We start from the raw sequence: 17,372 nt of genomic DNA, 5'->3' as shown, positions 1-17,372 counted from the left end.
CTCTACTTGCTTCTCTTTCTCTCCCCCCTACTTTCCCTGCCCTCTTTCTCTTTTTTTCTCTCTTCCTCTCTCTTCTCTCTCTCGCCTCCCCTCGCCTCCTCCTCTTTCTTTCTCCCCTCCCTCTCTCTCCCCTCTAGAGGGAGAGAGAGAGAGCACACAGCCCCATGTAACATGCAGGAAACCCGGAGCCGGGACAAGAGCGACGGAGAAAGCGCGTAGACACACACCGAGCAGGCGAGATGAAATTCGGGGAGCACATTTCAGCCCACATCACCCCGGAGTGGAGGAAGCAGTACATCCAGTATGAGGTGGGTCAACTTGTCCCCTGTCCTGCGGCGCTTTGTCCACTTCTCAGTTTCTGCAGCGAAAAATCTTCCTGCTCAACACTTTATTTCATCTTTATTTCACACTTCTGAAGTGAGGAAATATGAATGACTAGTTTTCTGTGAACCGATTTGTATTTGATAACCATCTTTGTTGCAAAGAATAATATTGGACAGCATCTCCGCATTTAAGAAGAACATTTATTCTGTAAAAAAAGAGGAAGGTGTTTGCTGCTTTGAAATGGCGGACCCTGCATTTCATTTGGATTTTGGGTGTAGATTTTTTCATGAAACGTGGACAATGTGAAGAATAATGTGTACAGGAAGTGAGTGGCAGGCGTCTGCGTAGGAGGCTGAACTGTACACCTCAGCAAAGTCTGCGCTGATAGTCATTTTTATTTCTAAGCTTCCATGAGTAATAGGAACTTTGGGGTTAATAAAAATGCTACTGCTCATACCATACCAATACCAGAAACATGGATGTATGGAATGGCACCAAGGTGCCAGCAACGTGGGCCTCTTGTGGCTCCTCCCTGGCCCCCGTCGGGCTGGCATCTGCCGCCGGGACCCTTCCCTGCTCCGACGTTGTGTTACTTCTATTCACCTGGAGCCTTGTTGGCGTGGAAAAGCTGCTTTTAACGTCAAGTTGACGATAAAAAGCCTGTGGTGGTGGTGTTGAGTGCAGATTGTACGACGTTGGCGATTGCCATGGCGATTCTGTTTGCCTGCCATTTTGCAGCAGAGCGACTTGTCCGTTTCAGTTCTGCAGCGTTAGTGGGGTCCTGCCTCTCAACATGGATGACTGGTCGCGCTGCTGGCCGTCGCCCGTATCTGTTGTATTTTTAGTCATACATTTTATTATTCATTTAGTTCCATTTGAATGAAATACACTATTTCTGAATTTTACGAGATTTGGTTGAATATGGATCCTCCTGTCAATACCCAGATTTGTTTCTGTCGCACAGATGAAGAGAGGGCGTCATGGTCTGTGAGATGCAGAAATCAGAATCCATCCTTTCTTTACGTTCGGATGTGACACGCTGGTCTTACTGGGATTTACTGGCACGTTTATCAAGGATGAAATCCTTATGTGTTGCACATGTGTAAAATGGAGATATTTGTGGGAATGCAAAATAGAAAAATAGAACAAACGAATAAATCAATATAAAAACGAACAAGTTTTCTATCCATTTAAAGAGCATCATGATGTTTTATTATTTGTCATCTGAATGGTTGGTAATTGGTAAAATGATCTAAATGATCTAAATGATTTAAAAATGATTTACTTTATCATTACATCTTTTTTTTCACTATTTTGCCCAGTTATGATTTATTCAGTCACTTGCAGCGCATCATATTTTATTTAATTTTTTTAAGTAATTGTTAAATAGTTTAACAGCAAGACCGGAAGAAATTCAGTGCATTCCAATAGCAGGCTGCATGGGAAGAAATAAAATTTCCATTTCAAGCCCTGCGGATAAGGATCGAGTTGAGATGGATCTCATAACTGCCTGGCACTTTTCATTATCTGCAGAGCCATGGTGACCTGGTAACCACATTCGCAGGAAACTGAAAACCGTTGTGTTATTACTGGGATAGTAATTAAATTTGAAAATTGGATCAGAAATACAACATTTTCTCAGGGGGATGAAACCTAATTCCTTAAATTCCCTCCGTGTCAGTGTCCTGCTGATAACATTCTGAAATATTGTGTTGTAGTGATAAAGGTGAACAATATGGAACAATATGGAACAATATCTGCTTTCTTTGACAGGCGTTCAAAGAGATGCTGTATGCTGCCCAGGATCAAGCTCCATCCATAGAAGGTGAGTAAAGTCCCCTGCCCAGAATAACAGCCCTCTAAAAATACATCCAACAGAACGCTGAGGTTCGGGCTACGACTGAAATAAACTGAGGGGCGGGGCCAGAGGACACGCCTCATTACAAGTAAACATGACTGACACCAAATGGTGCCAATTCCCTGTGTACAGACAGAAACATGACTGCTGCTCTGCCACTTAAAACACTTCAAAAAGCTCAGAATATGTAACATAAGTAAGTGAAGAGAACAAAATGTGTACCAATATGTACAGTGAGTGTGTATATATTACACAGTGGGTAAATTTCAAGCTCCATGTGTCATCTGGTTAATTGACAGGCAGCAATCTCTCTCTCTCTCTCTCTCTCTCTCTCTCTCTCTCTCTCTCTCGCTCGCTCTCTCGCTCTCTGGACCATAAGGGTTTTTCAGGAGGGCATGTGGTTGTACATGGTTGTCAAGGTGTGAGGAAGATGTTAGTTCCAGTCCAGTTACTCTGTATTGTGTGTGTGTGTGTGTGTGTGTGTGTGTCTTCTCTCTCTGACCTTGTACTGTCTGAAATGCCTGTGCTGTCAGGATAACAATGGGAGACGGTTGGCATGTACATTAAAATGCTCACTATTTCTGACTATCTGTGGAGCCAAGGGCTTGTAAACATAAATCATGTATATTTCCATTCTTTCATCCACAGAACGTTGTTCCCATTACAAAGGCTGAACATAATGAGTACCATCTAGCATCTTTAGAAATGTCTGTTTTATTCCCCTGTGATTATGAAACAGCCAGGCGTCCGATCTAATATCTCTTCAACTTGGACAGCTTTGACTTACTGCATATTCTTTCGATTATTTGAGCTGCATTGCACCTTTACACCCTAAAAGATCTGCTTTGTTTGGTAGCTATAGAGGTTTGAAGCTTTGTTGGTTTTTTATAAGGAAGTGATCAAAATTGAGACATCAATATTTCTCATTCATTCATTCATTAATTTTTTTTCCTAACGAATTTGTTAATTTTATTCACTTATTTAACTGGTTTTTAATGAAGTTATTGTCATTTTGCTGCAAAATAATCGCTGCATTAAATTAGGTTTGGAATGCTTTCACTGCAGTTTTCCTGCCTTAAACAAATTTTGAGAGAGAGGCTGTTACAGTCAAAAGTGATGATTTTATTTAGCTGCCCCCAATGAAATGCTAATTAGGGAAATGTGATTTATTCTTTTTCCCCCTCCTTGCCGGCAGCCGTGGCTGAGCGAGGTTTGATCTTCTGCTAGCACTCAGGCCCCTAAGGGAGACAATTTGGGCCTTTATTGCCTCCCCATATCCTCCTCTGCACTGATATCTGATCCACTTACAGGATGCCCTCTGTAGAGAGAGACTGTCCTCTCCTCTCCCCCTTGCGTTGGACCAGACTGAAATGACCTTTGTTGTTGGGTGTAAGCAGTGTTTTAATGTGTGGAAATGGCTGGGAGGTAGTGCCTTATAAACTCAGACCCCTCTGGTAAAGGCTCGATGCATTTGAATATTATAGCTGTTGAATATTGCAACAGTGGTCTACATTTTAAAAAAAAACATTTATGGTTCCATACATTTTTGTTCAAGAAATCTTTAAAACAGTACAGAGTTCTTTCATGTGTCAACCGTGTTACTGACAGGCCGGGAAAATATATGAATAAAACCAGATAACACACAGGCAGAAAGCCAAGTAAAGAGAATGACTGTATCCTGCTAAAATCTGGGACATCTGTTCACGTACAACTTGTACATCTTGTACAAGCCCTACATCTGATTTGCTGTTCTGGCAGATGGGCTTGTAAGGATCAGTCATCTATATTTTTTTTTCAAAATTGAACTCAAATAGCACTTTTGTTAATATCTAACTGACTGCACAAAAATGCACAAACACTTGTCAATGCAGGTTAAAATGATGTTAAAAATGTAGGTATTCCACACTGTTGCACTGACTGCGATGCTTTTTATACTAGTCCAAGGCTAAGTAAATTTGAATGTTCTTAGGAACACAAACCAGGAATAATCATTTCTGAGCCTGAGGGCCGTGTTGTTGGTGCATGTTAAATGAAGAGAATTTGGATTTGCTTTGTGAAATGTGTTCTTCTGTGGTTTATGTTTGTCAATTGCTTCTTATTTTTTATGTTTTTGAGCTGCTTCAATTCCTTAAATGTGTACGTTGCAGCACTATTCAGAAAAGCATAATTGTCATTTATAACGAACATGTGCAAGAGTCTTTACTTAACCAAGATGCAAATCTTTTCTTGCTTCTTCATGGTTTAATTTAATTCCATTCCTGAAAAAGAAAATGTAACAAAGGAACATCTGGTCTTGTCTCAAAAGCCACTGAGCTCAGGTTAAACTGAATTAAACTGGACAGTTATGAGACATTTGGATAGAGACACACGTGTCAGAAGGACTACTGTTCTCATTCTGCATCCACGCCGTTAACGTGGGTAGTGGATGAAATCAGGATTACTTCACCAGCTAATACACATCAATACAAAATCTACATGAGGTGTCAGATAGACCTAATGCATCAATAATTCCTTTATCACACATTGACCAAAATCACTTATGCCATAATGCAAGCATCAGAAGATGCTTTCACGCGTGCAGAATAGAAGAGCATATCTGTCCATATCAGTTGTCCTTATCGGTGTAAGACTCTGGACAAACAGATGCATCGGGGTTCAACTGTCCTCCAGGATTTTTCCCATAGGCCACTGGGAACCTCATTAAAGTTCAATGCTGCTGGATCAATACGAGATCAGCAGAAGTCGGGTGAGGCCGTCAGCTCCAGGTAGTTCTGTTGCCCCACTGACCAGAATGATGTATCTTGGGTGTGTGGCCGGGACGTTAAAGGCCATCAGGAAGAGGAGAATGAGGGTGACTGTGTAGCTGCTGAAGGAACAAACTCTGTATCACCCTGCTTTCACAACCGCATTCATTCCTCAAATTTCCCCGGACCGTCTCTGTAGTTATTAGTACGGTGAGCTGGGGGGTCTTTCGCTACCCCCGGAACACTGCAGGCTCCATGTAGCCCAGCTCCCACTCCCCTCCCCCAGCTTTCAATTATTGATGAGCTCCTGTGCAAGCTGCTTGTCTGGCTTGGATGAAACCCATAATCGTGATTGTCTCTACCTGGCTCTTTTCAGATGTTCGTAAAAATAATGTGACTGGGGAACGTTCGAGTGTAGAAATGAAGTTAACTGGAACTTTGGGTGGGTGATGAGAAGTTAATGGAGAGACAATAAAAGTGAAGACACACATCAGAAAAATAGAAAATGTTCTTTTATTAGCAATTCATTGTAAACATATTTATTCCAGTTTGTTGAAGGTTTTGATTATTTCTGCTGAAATGAAGCTCATTGCTATATCGCCTTCATCCTCATGTCTGTGTCTGAGGTCCTGAGGTTCACTGCTCCATCCCGAACCTCATCCCAGAAGAACAGAGAGCAGGGCAGCTCCGGACAGATGAAAGTCTGTCCATCCATTATTCATCTCTGAATGGAATCTGGACTGAATGCTGCTGGGATGGGCTGGGGGAAGGGTTAGGCAGAGGTTATTGGTTCGGGGATGACTGCTGCTGCAGTCAGTAGGTGTTTAGGAGAATCTGCTTCTTGTGATGGCTTTTTCTTCCAGTCTGAACACTAGGAATGAAAAGGAAACTGTCATATGCGGGAGTGTAAATAATATTTCGTTGTTTTTTATTAAAGACTGTGGCTATTGACTGTTGCATTGTTTTTTTGTTGCATGCTAAAAAGTTTTCATGGATGGTCATCTACTTACAGGGTCAAAAGGCTTGAGGGAATCATTCTTATCTAAATCATTTCTATAAGATGAGTATATAAAAGAATAAATGTGTGAATAAATGTGAATAAATGTGAAATGTGTCCTCTGCTTTTAACCATCACCCTGAGTGAGCAGTGGACAGCCATGACAGGCGCCCGGGGAGCAGTGTGTGGGGACGGTGCTTTGCTCAGTGGCACCTCAGTGGCACCTTAGAGGCTCGGCATTCGAACCTTCCTTAATTGCTAGGCCACTTCTGCGTCTATGAAGGGGACATTCTGGGTAAATGTCATTGTAGGACTGGATCAAAGTGGCTGTACTTCTGGCTGTATTTTTGAAAGAGACTTCAGGTATTAGGGGACCAATATAAAAGCAAAACAAATTTTTCATGTCAGGGAACCTTTAAATGTTTTTCATAAAAAGTTAAATATATATGGACAGTAACTTCGCCTTGCCTCTCTAGAGGAACATCTACCATAACACGTCCTCTTCAGACAAAATCTCTCACGTGAATTTATAGTTCCGCAGTACTTTACTTTTATCAGCTCAGTAGACCAGTGTACAAAGAAGCATAAATATCTTATAGCACCGATGAACACTTCAGATTTTTTCTTTTTATTAGTGCAATTAATTTTTAAATTGAAAGCACATTTCCACTGCTTGGTTGTATCTCCTCTCTCTCAACTGTAAAAAGAATTCTTAGACGTGCTACGCAGAGCAGAGGTTAAAAAGCAATATGAAAGGCGAGAGGAGATGCAGAAATGTACAGCACCACATGGCCATGCTGCAGCAGGAGGTCATGGTGCATTATGGAGCGACTGGTTCCACCATATGTTGAGGTATTTGTCAGGCTGGTCCATTCACATGGAAATAAAATGGATTGGATCAGTTCTTTTCTGTAATGCAAATGCATGACTTTGTATTTAAGAGGATGCATGTGGGATTTCAGGTCTGTTTGTGCATTCATGACAAGAATTACTGAGTCGAAGCCATTATTCTGGATTTTTGTCTGTGTTTAACTACTGTTTTTCATCCAAATGGAAGAAGTATGTATACACGATAGCATTTTCCATCCCTACACACCCCTGTACAGGAGGCATAACTGTGATTTGTCCTTCACATCTTGCTGTGGCCTGTTTTTCTGTGTAGTGAGAAAGCTGCAGACTGGAGCCTGATTGGTTGGTTTGTTGCTCTCCAGGGTTTTCTGCTGTCGACAGTCAGTGGCTGCCCCTAGATTTCACCTTTAATCTATATTCTAATAGAGTTGCACACCAAGGGAACTGGAGCCGCCAGCATCTCCACATCTATAGTGAGAAAAGGCTTTTGGCAGTAGCTCAGCTGTTGATGGAGGGAGTGGTGCAACATGGATCTTGCTGGCTTTATTTTCTCTGACTTTATACAATATATATAGTATAATATGGTCAATAGAGATTTACTCTATTGACCATATACACACACGCACACTTTTTCATGCAGCATTAACAAAGAAAAACGAGGAGGTGTCTGATCTGAGAGCTGACTGGGTAATCAGAGAGAGGAGGTGGTGATTGGCTGTGGGCACAGCAAGGGGCGGGACAGATTGCTCCCTCCTGGGACTCCAGGAATTCTTGTCATTAGGAATTAAAATATGAATGTTAGCTTCTTCATGTTACATTTTCTAGCCTAGATGAAGACTGGCGCCTTTCTTCTCAATGCAGACCATGGTATTTCATTATTGTTGTACTTGTTTTGTATAATTAGAATAACGCCAAGATCCGGCCCGGATGGGGCTACAAACCATCGTTTGTTTGCTGATTGTTTTCACCCGTGTCTGTCTGTATAAAGCTGCCCTGTTCGTTGTTTGGGAATGTCCCCCTGTCTCTTAACGGCATGTGTCCTCCTTCATCGCCATTACAAATAATAATCTTGATAGCCATGATAGCTTGATAGCTTTACCTGAATGAAATGTAGCTGGAGCTCGGCTGTGTGATATTGGACCTCTTGATATTGATCTTTATAGAGAGACTCCTGGTTAATGGACGTCCGCCTCCTGCAGGTGAAAGCGCCACCTCTGGGAGGGAGGATGCTTCAGTTGCTATTTGTGCTTATATGTATGTGTACATGCATCACTTCACCATTCACTTGAATAAATTAAATCTGCAGTGAGAAGGCCTGTCCCAGTCTGTGGCCTGGCTGGTGCTCATCATCCTCATCTCAGCCGCATACAAGCCTGAAGGAAACATACATATTTCATCGCATCCGCATATTGAGTTTAATGTATTCAGCGGAGTTATTATAAACAATAACCGTTTTCTAGACTTACATGGTTCTAACCAACACATCAAGGTTTTCACAGTGCACACAGATGGTCCTCAGAAAGCCTCAGGGGGAGAAGACTGGCGCCAGGAAACAAAGAGCCACCAGAAGCATGCACCTACTGGCCTGCACAGGCCATTTTCTTCTGAACAAACCAACATCTTAACATTCCCTGCTTTTACCCGTGTACCAGAGCATAGAATTCCACTCCATGCTCACTCCTCGTAAACCGAAGCCTCGTGTCCTAAAGAAAGACAACGAGAAAGGGAATCTTTGAATGACCCATCAGTCATCTTTGTGGGAGATTGATTCCAGCAAGCTTATAAAGGCCGATACTTGTAGAGAAGTGGTCCAGATGAATCTGCAGTCCAGACAGGAAAGGTAATGAGGTTCATGTTGCAGCGTTTAGAGAAATGTCAGTCCTTCCCACACAGACAGAATCCCTGCCAGACACTGAGAGTTTCTTTTCTTTCTTCTGCCAAAGCTGTCTCCAGTATGCTGACGCATAAATGAGACTGAGGGTCCTGCAGGCTGGATCAGTTCCTGGATCAGTTCCTGGATCAGTTCCTGGATCAGCCTGCTCAGGCACACTGACCCATTTATAGCTGACCTTACTCGTCGTCCTGTCTAATCCTGACAGTGACAGAGTCCAAAGCTGCTTGCTGTCAGCTATCCTGTACACAGCACGATGGCTGCTTAGTATTGTTTACACTCATTTGCAACAACAACAATAGAAATGATCATATTAATAATCCCTTTGTGTGTGGCTGGATGAGGACGCCCCTGTCCCACAATGTCCTTGCTACTCCGCCCTCATGTAGATAAAGTGAAGAAATGAGTGGACACTTTCAAATGTATCATCCATAACCTTCACATTTCTGTTGGTTCAAGTAAAAAATGTATACACCTAGTACAGATGTCTGAAGTGTAAAGTAACACCCACTGGCACTTTACCTGGGAAATATAATACAGCATCTTCCTATAAAATAAAAGAAGGGAGTTGTGGGTAATTTAATATTCTGTGACACGGAAACCGTTAAGTATGTGTCCTGTTGTATTATAAGCTGTGTGTGTGTGTGTGTGTGTGTGTGTTGTTTAACAGGGACTCCCTGATGAGTTCCTGACTTCCTGTAGTTAGCAGCCTTGCTTAAACTGATTTGTGTCTGTTCTCGGAAAGGCCGGGTATCTGGGCGCACACACAGCACTGCGGAGGCTTATTCTACTTATTCAAACGGGAATTAGGCAAATCAATTATAAAAGCAAGTATATCAAATTTGGAGCTTCTAATAGTTTACGTTAATATCTTCGTGTCACGTGTAATTTGCTTGTGTTTCTGATATTTGGTATTTGATGAGAGGAAACAGAGAATTGTACGGTAGCTCGTATTTAAGTAGACTTTACACAGAAAGCAGAAAATGTATAAATGTTTAGTAATCCATAGATAACTAAATGTATTATGATTAGGTCACATGAAATGGCACATAAATGACTCCTCTTTGAATATGACAGTGCTAACCAGATTTCTTTTGGAATTGTAAAAGAGTTTGTGGCATGATGTTGCAGCGTTGATAATAAATTCTGTCCAATAAGAATTGTTCATCTCATGGCCAGAGGAGCTGAAAGGCTTCTGCTGAATCACTGTCGGCTGTAATTTCATTTGTTCTGTATCCACATCCGGCCTCATCCTGCAACCACTGCCCTCCAACCAGGGCTACCTACTCTATGCTGAATATTTTGCCTCGAAAAAAACTCAGTGATCTTAAATTAAAAAGAAGAAGAAGAATTATGTCAAGACCATGAATTTATTTAAATAAGGTGATATTGTCACGATCCAGGCACTTAAATAAAAAAAAAGTTTATTGTAATGAAGGACAAACATACAGGGCTCTGCTTAGAGAAAAGGAGACGTTACGCTCACAGGGAACACAAATCACACTTTGCCACATACACCATGACACCAGACACCTGAGTTATCCAAACTCAGACCAGAACTGCTCACACCGCTGGCGTGGACCCTGTCACCACACGGCAGAAATTCCCAGGGCAGACTGCGGCCACGCCCACCCACTGACCTTACCCTGTACACCCATGCACCCATGCACAGGACTCAGCCCGGTACACTGGTGCAGGTGCAGGAGGGAAGCAGGAAGGGGCGGGGCCTGGGGGAGGATTATTACAGACACAAAAATGCTTATTTCTCTTTCTCATCATCCCTTTATTTGTTTCACTAATTCTCCAGCTTATTACTTGTTTCCATGAGATGCCAGTTGTGGCAATGCTCATTATGCTCATAAAACAGCAGTTTTTGCAGCCAATACATTTTGGAGACATCAGTAACACACCGGGGGGGCGGAATGAACTAATAAGCTTGGTACAGGTCATTGCACAACATATTTCCAGCGTGATTGTATATGGGTTCCTTTTCAACTGAATTTGGTTAAATAAAGCACTGACCAAATATTCCTCCATCTTCTGTATCTTCCTATTTGGATATTCACTATTGTCCTCTTCCTCGAAAATAGAAATAGGGGTGGGTTACATGAATTCATGTAAATTTCACCCAGCCACCCTGGTGAACTACAAAGCGCTTAATAAATGTGTTTTTTTTTTAAAGAGTTTTATAGCTTAATTCAGATAAGAATGTCTTTTCAGACTACATAATCGCACAATGGCCAATCAGGAAATATTTGGGTGGCATTTCACAGTTATTATAACTGCTTCTCTATATCAGACTTTTGCACAGAGTACAACTGTACTGGTGTGTGTGTTTTTTGGAGACCTTTGGACCGTTATCTGCCTCCAACAGGCAGTCCTTCTGGCTGGCAGAGATTTCGAGAAGATCAGCAGTAAGTTGAAGCTCAATTTCCAGAGGCACTACAGGCAGATTTTATTGACGTCATTTATACTGCATCATGAAACACTATATAACTGTGTATTTAACTGTGTTTCACACCGCATTTACCAGACATCCCTATTCAGAGCACCTTACAATCCGTATTTACAGGAACAGTCCCCATGGAGACACTCAGGGTTAAGTGTCCTGCTCAGGGACACAATGGTAGTAAATGGGGTGTCTTCCTAGGTGAGTGTGTTTCCCACTAGGCTACTACCACCCTACAATTAACCCCTTTATAGTTCCAGAATCTGTTTATCTCTGTTTTTCTTTATAATGCACAATATTTTAAACACACGTTGGTTAATTTTTTTTAATCGAGTTTCTGGCCCAGACCAAGAAGGGATTTACATACTTCCATATTTGTCTCTGAATTTGTTTAGCTTTTTGGCCTGTGGTCCGAATATCTGTCATTTAGAGCAGTTTGAACATGCTGCTGTCTTAGGTGCAGTCTAGTACTTACAACGTAAGCACATTCTCAGTAATATATCTCTGTTCTCACTTGTCAGAAATAAAAAGGGCCATTATTTCCACACATGGTGGGGCTGACAGCTCTGCTCCCATGGCCCACTTCCCTGCTGTGTTCGTTGGCAGAAGACATTAGTCTTCCACTGTAACTAGAAGACGGGAGCAGAGATGGATGTTTGCTGCTCTGACTATTGACACAGCACTTAGTAGAGAGTTTATGGGTCCAAAGCAGCTCCAGGTTGCTCATATCTCCTCATGAAAAGCCCGCGGAGACAGACAGCAGCACCGTGCTGCTCCAGTCAAACACATCTATCTGTGTGACAAACCTGCCAGGCTGAGGCTGCTGCAGGGGAAGGCCGCCTGGGGCAAAGTGCCTGTCTGTACTAATGGAGCTGTTCCCATCCAGCTTGTACAGCAGCACCAGCAGGATCAAACCATCAACTCTCACAGACCACAAATATTTTATAATATCCTGACACCCAAGATGTTTAAAGAGATTTTTAAAAAGTGCTTAACCCTTATGCCCGCTTGCTTAGGACTATACTATACTCAGGACTATTTTTCTGCCCCATAATGACCCATGATGGAGAGCTCAAGTTGATTTATGAAATTTCTGAAAATAAATATTATTTTAATAAATAATAAAATGACAAATTATCAATAATACAGTTGTTTATTATTCAATTATTGAATGTTTGATCATTTTGTAAAGGGCTCAAGTGAGTTATGAAAAAAAATCTGAATATGAGGAGTTTTTGGCAGATTTTGTACATGTACATTTTTGTACACAAATAGTGTGAGAGGGTGCAGAATGCATATGGGTGACAAGATTTTTAAAAATTTGGCCAAAAACAAGATTTCCTAGAGAGAATTCATGCCTCACGCTCTAACACAGACTGAATGATCACCAAAAAAATGTACAGAAATGCCTGGAGGGGGCACAGGGGTTCAGATGTAGGTTTAGGGTTTAGGCAAGTCTTCTTACATATAGTCAAACATTTCTAATATATCAGAGCCCATCCTGTGACATTGGGTGCAGGGTGGGGACACAGATCCAAATGTCTGCTTTTCTGTGTGTGTGTGATTTTAGTGGCTCTTGAGAACAGGATCGTGGAGTTTTATGTTTGTCCTGTGTTCCTTTAATTCTAGATTGTTCTCACCTGTTTATGCATGTTTAAAGCTGTCTTGTTGTCATGTACTGACTCTGGTGGGGTACTTTGTGGTTTCGTTGTGGTTGTGTTTCCTGGTTTTGTGCAGCTGTTTCAGCCTGTATAAATGTGTGCCTTTAGTGGCATGTCCTCGTCAGGTCCTTAACTGGTCTGTTGTGTATTGGTGCGTGCTTCTGTTATCTGTAATACACCCCCATTTTTTGTAAGCCATGCAAATATGCGAGCGCTCAACCCGACGCCATGATACTTTTAATTATCTTGGGGTAAAACTGCTCTATATCATAAAATCATTTTAGAAATTGATTTCAACCACAGCCCCTGTCAATCTTTTTCGGACCTTTCGTCTTAAGAGACAGGACAATTTAGAAAGGTGTGAATGGCTCAGCTAGTATGGGGATGATGGACCTGTTAATATTATGGCAAGCCCAAAAAAACTGCAACACCCAGGGGAAACTGGAGATGTTTCTGTAGCTATTTGATTGGCTGATGGTTGTGAAGTATCAAGGTACGTCCTGCTCATGTTGCCTGGAAACAGCCGTCCCACTGGTTGTGCGAGTGGCCTTGAGGACAACTGAGGTTCTCTGTAGAGGAATTCTGAGAAAATTCTGAAGGAATCATTCACCTGTTCATATGACTTTAGTCTTAATCTGACCACTGACCTTAATCTGATTATTCTGTTCATGTAAACATAATGACTGAAATATGTTTACATGCATTAGGTATTGTGCTGTTGTGTAGGCCTATTCAACAAATATATTCATATTCAGACAATGTATGTTTTGCACATTGTGTTACTGAAGCTGCAAGCAAATGAGAAAAATGCTGCTGGGGTTGCATGTTCAATTCAGCAATTTGTTCTTGTCATATTAGCCTGTGATTCAGTTTATGAAAAAGTGGACCATAGGGGCACTGCTCCCACCACTAAGATTCACTTTCAAAAAAATGCCTGACTTGATATTTACTTCCGGCCTGTTAGACATGGTGAGCGGGGGAGAGAGAGCAGGCAGTCTGAAAGCCTCTGAAATGAGATTAGCGTGTAAAGTGAATCTTCTCAGAGGTCAGTAACGTGGTCAACCCTCTATAAATAGTCAATTATTTCTCTGGTCAAACGCCACACTAAGGCAAAGAACAACCAGGGCCTAATTAGTTGGAATTTGTTATCCATATAAGACCAGTCATCACCAATTATAAAATCTAATAGCAATTAGTGTGCTTTTCTAGAAATATTCATTTTAAATGCCATAAACCATCCAACTCTTTTATGTTGCTTTAATTGAGCAAAACCTAAATGCTTTGCTTAACTTGTTTCTGAGTGAGGTCTCCTACACCATCCTGTTCCTCTAAAGTCCTGTACTACTCTCCTGCTGAACCCTGTTTTGTCCCTGTTGCTATGACGACAGGCCTCTATCAGGTGAAATGATCACTGTGTGTGATGGTGGGATAAGTGGTATAATTATGCTAATGCAACCAGCCAGAGTGTTTCTGTGAAGTGCACTGTGCTTGCAGCAGCTCTCTCTTTATTCCTGATTTAGTTCCATTTTTCTGCCTTCATTTGAATATGGCAGGACAGGGTGGCGTGGAGTGAAAACAGGACTCATTCGCATGACTTTCATGGAACAGGGGTTTTATTTTTAAGAAAGGCACAAGATACAGTACAGGGTACATGTAAATATATGATGGCCCAACGCGGACTAGACAACATGTGGTTATAGGTGCACACAATCAGGAATTAGGACCATTTTTTTCTGTCTGCGTTCTTTCGGTGTGTTTTCAGCTTAATGAGCCTAACTTGTCTTGACACGTGGATTTGCATCAAATTCTTTGCATTTTGATGACCTTTAACTAGTAACATGTCTCTGATTGCTGAATGCTGTTTTTCTCCAGGATGTAATCCTGTTACTGTTGCTTTAGTTACAGTCTGGCTGCCTGTGTCCTTGTGCCAACGCTGCTTATGTCTCAGACTCTGGTCTTGTATAAACAGACTCGCAGGGGACCAACAGGCTGGATGCAGTTCACAGTCATCAAATCACTGGGGAAAGCTGTTCCTGTGTTGTGAGGTGATAAGTTCCAAAAACCAGAGCTCTTTGAGGGGACTTGCTATTGAGATGTAGACCAGGTAGGACTGGCTACACCTGAGCTGATAATGGAGGATGAATTATATAGTTGAATTTTTCAGACAGTCTGCCAGCTCAGGTGGAAGTAGAGGGGAAGTCCAGTCATATCAGTTTCCCCTCCCTCATTAGTAAGACCTGAAGCATGGAACCCCCACAATTTTCTATCTTAAAATAAAGACCTTTTTAAGACCTCTTTAAATGAAATTTAAGACCAGTGTTGCACCTCTCCTGGCATATGAAGGAGATATTATGTCTGTGACATACAGGTATCTGACAGGTATCTGTCTGAGGTCTGAGCACTATTTCTAACCAAATCTGGCCTTGCCCATAAGACCACCTCTTACTGGGACAACTGTTAGTTAAAAAAATATTTTTACACATTTAAATGTATACAGACTAAAATGAATTCTGTATATATTTTACAGGGTGTGGGTTTGATAGCTGCTGTGGTTCTGAGTGTGGATAACAGGGGAAAATGGAGGAGGAAGTGAGGAGAAAGGCACTGCATTACTCTTCCACTTCAGATGCATTGGACTGGGTTTAAATCAGACAGAATGAGGAAGTAGATTTTGTGAGCAAATCACGACTACGGTATCCTTAAAATGTTTCTGAAGAACATCATTAAAGTTTCAGAAATAATGACTCTCAAAAAAAGGTCTGCGTGGGTAGCAATATACAGATAACTAGAACCCAGTCCTTTCTTGTTAGTATCTATTTATTTTTGTACATTTGGAAGACTGACTTGATGTGACATTAGCAAACACTCCCCATGCACAAGATCTTATAGAATTCATGTTATTGCATGTTATAGCCTAGTATGAACTTTGATGTCTTTCATACGGTGTACAGATATTTTAACCGTCGATGTGGCTGTGTTGAGTGTGTGGGCTGTGTGCACAGCCCCAAGACAGAACGCTTTATTGAGAGCTGAGAGGCAGCTGAGGGTCAGCATGGCTCGGACCCAAACTGTCCACTCTGCAAGTGATGTCTGTGAAGATTCTCTGTCATCCAGGTGAATTTGTCTGAAAGTTGAGTCGTGGCAACTGGACTTTCTTTCTTTAATGTCGAGACGTTTCATTCTGCACCCACAGACCTTTGTCAGTCTGAGGGAAGTTGGCTTGTGCATTAAAGAAAGAAAGTCCAGTTGCCATGACTCAACTTCGTCCACTCTGACGCTCTCACAGAGAAAGGAGAGAAGAGAAAATGAAAGGCGAGACTAGGGACCATCTGAATACACAGTTTTCTGTCTGTCTGATTCTGTCTATCACAGTGTAACATTTTGTAATATTAAGTGTTTAGTGCTCATGAGTGCCAGGGTGTGTGTGTGTGTGTGTGTATTTGAAAACTGACATTTGAACCAAAGCAGAGGCCAGATTTGCAATTTCATTTTTTTCTCAGTCTCCATACACTTTCATCTGTGTGTGACTATGTGTGTGTGACCTTGACCTTGAGGAGATGAGAGCCTGATGCTTTTATGTGCCAGTTGCCATGGCTCTATCTAAAGCTCTTTGTTACTGGTGGCTTTATCACAGGCAGTGTGTTAGTACATACACTTGTGTGAGAAACCCACTGAGAAAACTCAGAAGTAATCTGTGCTCACAAGCAGCCAAAATGACCTTTAACCTGCCATAATACTGCTCATAATAATTCCTGATCCGATTGTCATCATGCTGCTATTAATGCCGAGAAGATACTGATGATCGTTTAGCCCATTATGCCCGAGATACAGCGGTCTGGGAGGCATGGAGAATTGTATTTAGAACACAGAAATGCATGCCATGCCACTATCATCATAGGACGCATTATTCCTCATACAGTCATAATGGAGACATAATGCAACTGTATCCACTCATTAGAGAATGTGATGCATGGTGCATATTGTTTCAGGACAGGCATGCTCTAATAAGAAGCCAAAGATTCTAAATCATTCTTGTTGCTGTTGTTCCTCGGTTGGTCTAGTTAAGTATCTAATTGGCTAAAGGACTTACTTATTGAGGCCAGACAAATGGGGCAAAAACAACAATAATTGAATATTTTTGATTGACAACTAGGTGTATGAGCAGTAATGTCTAGACCTCTGTGGCTTAGAGTATTTAAAATAAGAGGAAACCAGGCCAGGCCTCGGAAAGATCTACCAATTTAAACCAGGTTCTGTCTTGTTGTAGTGACCCAGTTTGGCAGTATTGGGACAGACCTGTATGTATGTGTGTGTGTGTGTGTGCGTGTGTGTGTGTGGGGGGGGGGGGGGGGGGGCAGTCTGATAACCCTCCTAACAAGGCTTTCAAGGCTGTGCTCAGGGTCTCTTATTATTGATCAAGGCAGGGGGAGGCTGAGCAAAATAATGATTCCCCTGTTCTGTCAAAGCGACAGCCTCCAAACCTTCCCACCCCTCAAAATACACACACACACACACACACACACACACACACACACACACAGTCATACTTGGTCCTCACTAATAAATGTACATGATGTACTGTTAATCAGTTTTTCACCT

At 41.8% G+C, this 17,372-nt stretch overlaps 1 protein-coding gene and 1 long non-coding RNA gene across 3 annotated transcripts in view; one reads left to right on the top strand and one right to left on the bottom strand.

The window, feature by feature from the left end:
* The first annotated feature begins 172 nt into the window (after nucleotides 1-172).
* xpr1a (xenotropic and polytropic retrovirus receptor 1a) overlaps nucleotides 173-17,372 on the top strand; it is a 51,617-nt gene continuing 34,417 nt past the window's right edge. The window contains exons 1-2 of the mRNA XM_029000285.1: nucleotides 173-308; nucleotides 2,098-2,149. Of these exons, the coding sequence (XP_028856118.1) occupies nucleotides 240-308; nucleotides 2,098-2,149 (121 nt within the window). The 5' untranslated portion in view covers nucleotides 173-239. The remainder of the gene's footprint in view (nucleotides 309-2,097; nucleotides 2,150-17,372) is intronic.
* Nucleotides 5,420-8,720, bottom strand: LOC114801863 (uncharacterized). Of its 2 annotated transcripts, XR_003751637.1 has the most exons (3): nucleotides 8,568-8,720; nucleotides 8,239-8,475; nucleotides 5,420-8,145 (listed from the first exon to the last, which is right to left on the bottom strand). It is a non-coding gene; the product is annotated as an uncharacterized LOC114801863 (long non-coding RNA). The 2 variants fall into 2 exon arrangements; XR_003751636.1 differs by having other exon boundaries at nucleotides 8,239-8,720.

This window comes from Denticeps clupeoides, chromosome 13 (genome assembly GCF_900700375.1).
Source record: "Denticeps clupeoides chromosome 13, fDenClu1.1, whole genome shotgun sequence".
NCBI classification, from domain to species: domain Eukaryota; kingdom Metazoa; phylum Chordata; class Actinopteri; order Clupeiformes; family Denticipitidae; genus Denticeps; species Denticeps clupeoides.
Note: the sequence above shows the minus strand (reverse complement) of the source record. Positions and strands in the feature narration are given on the sequence as shown.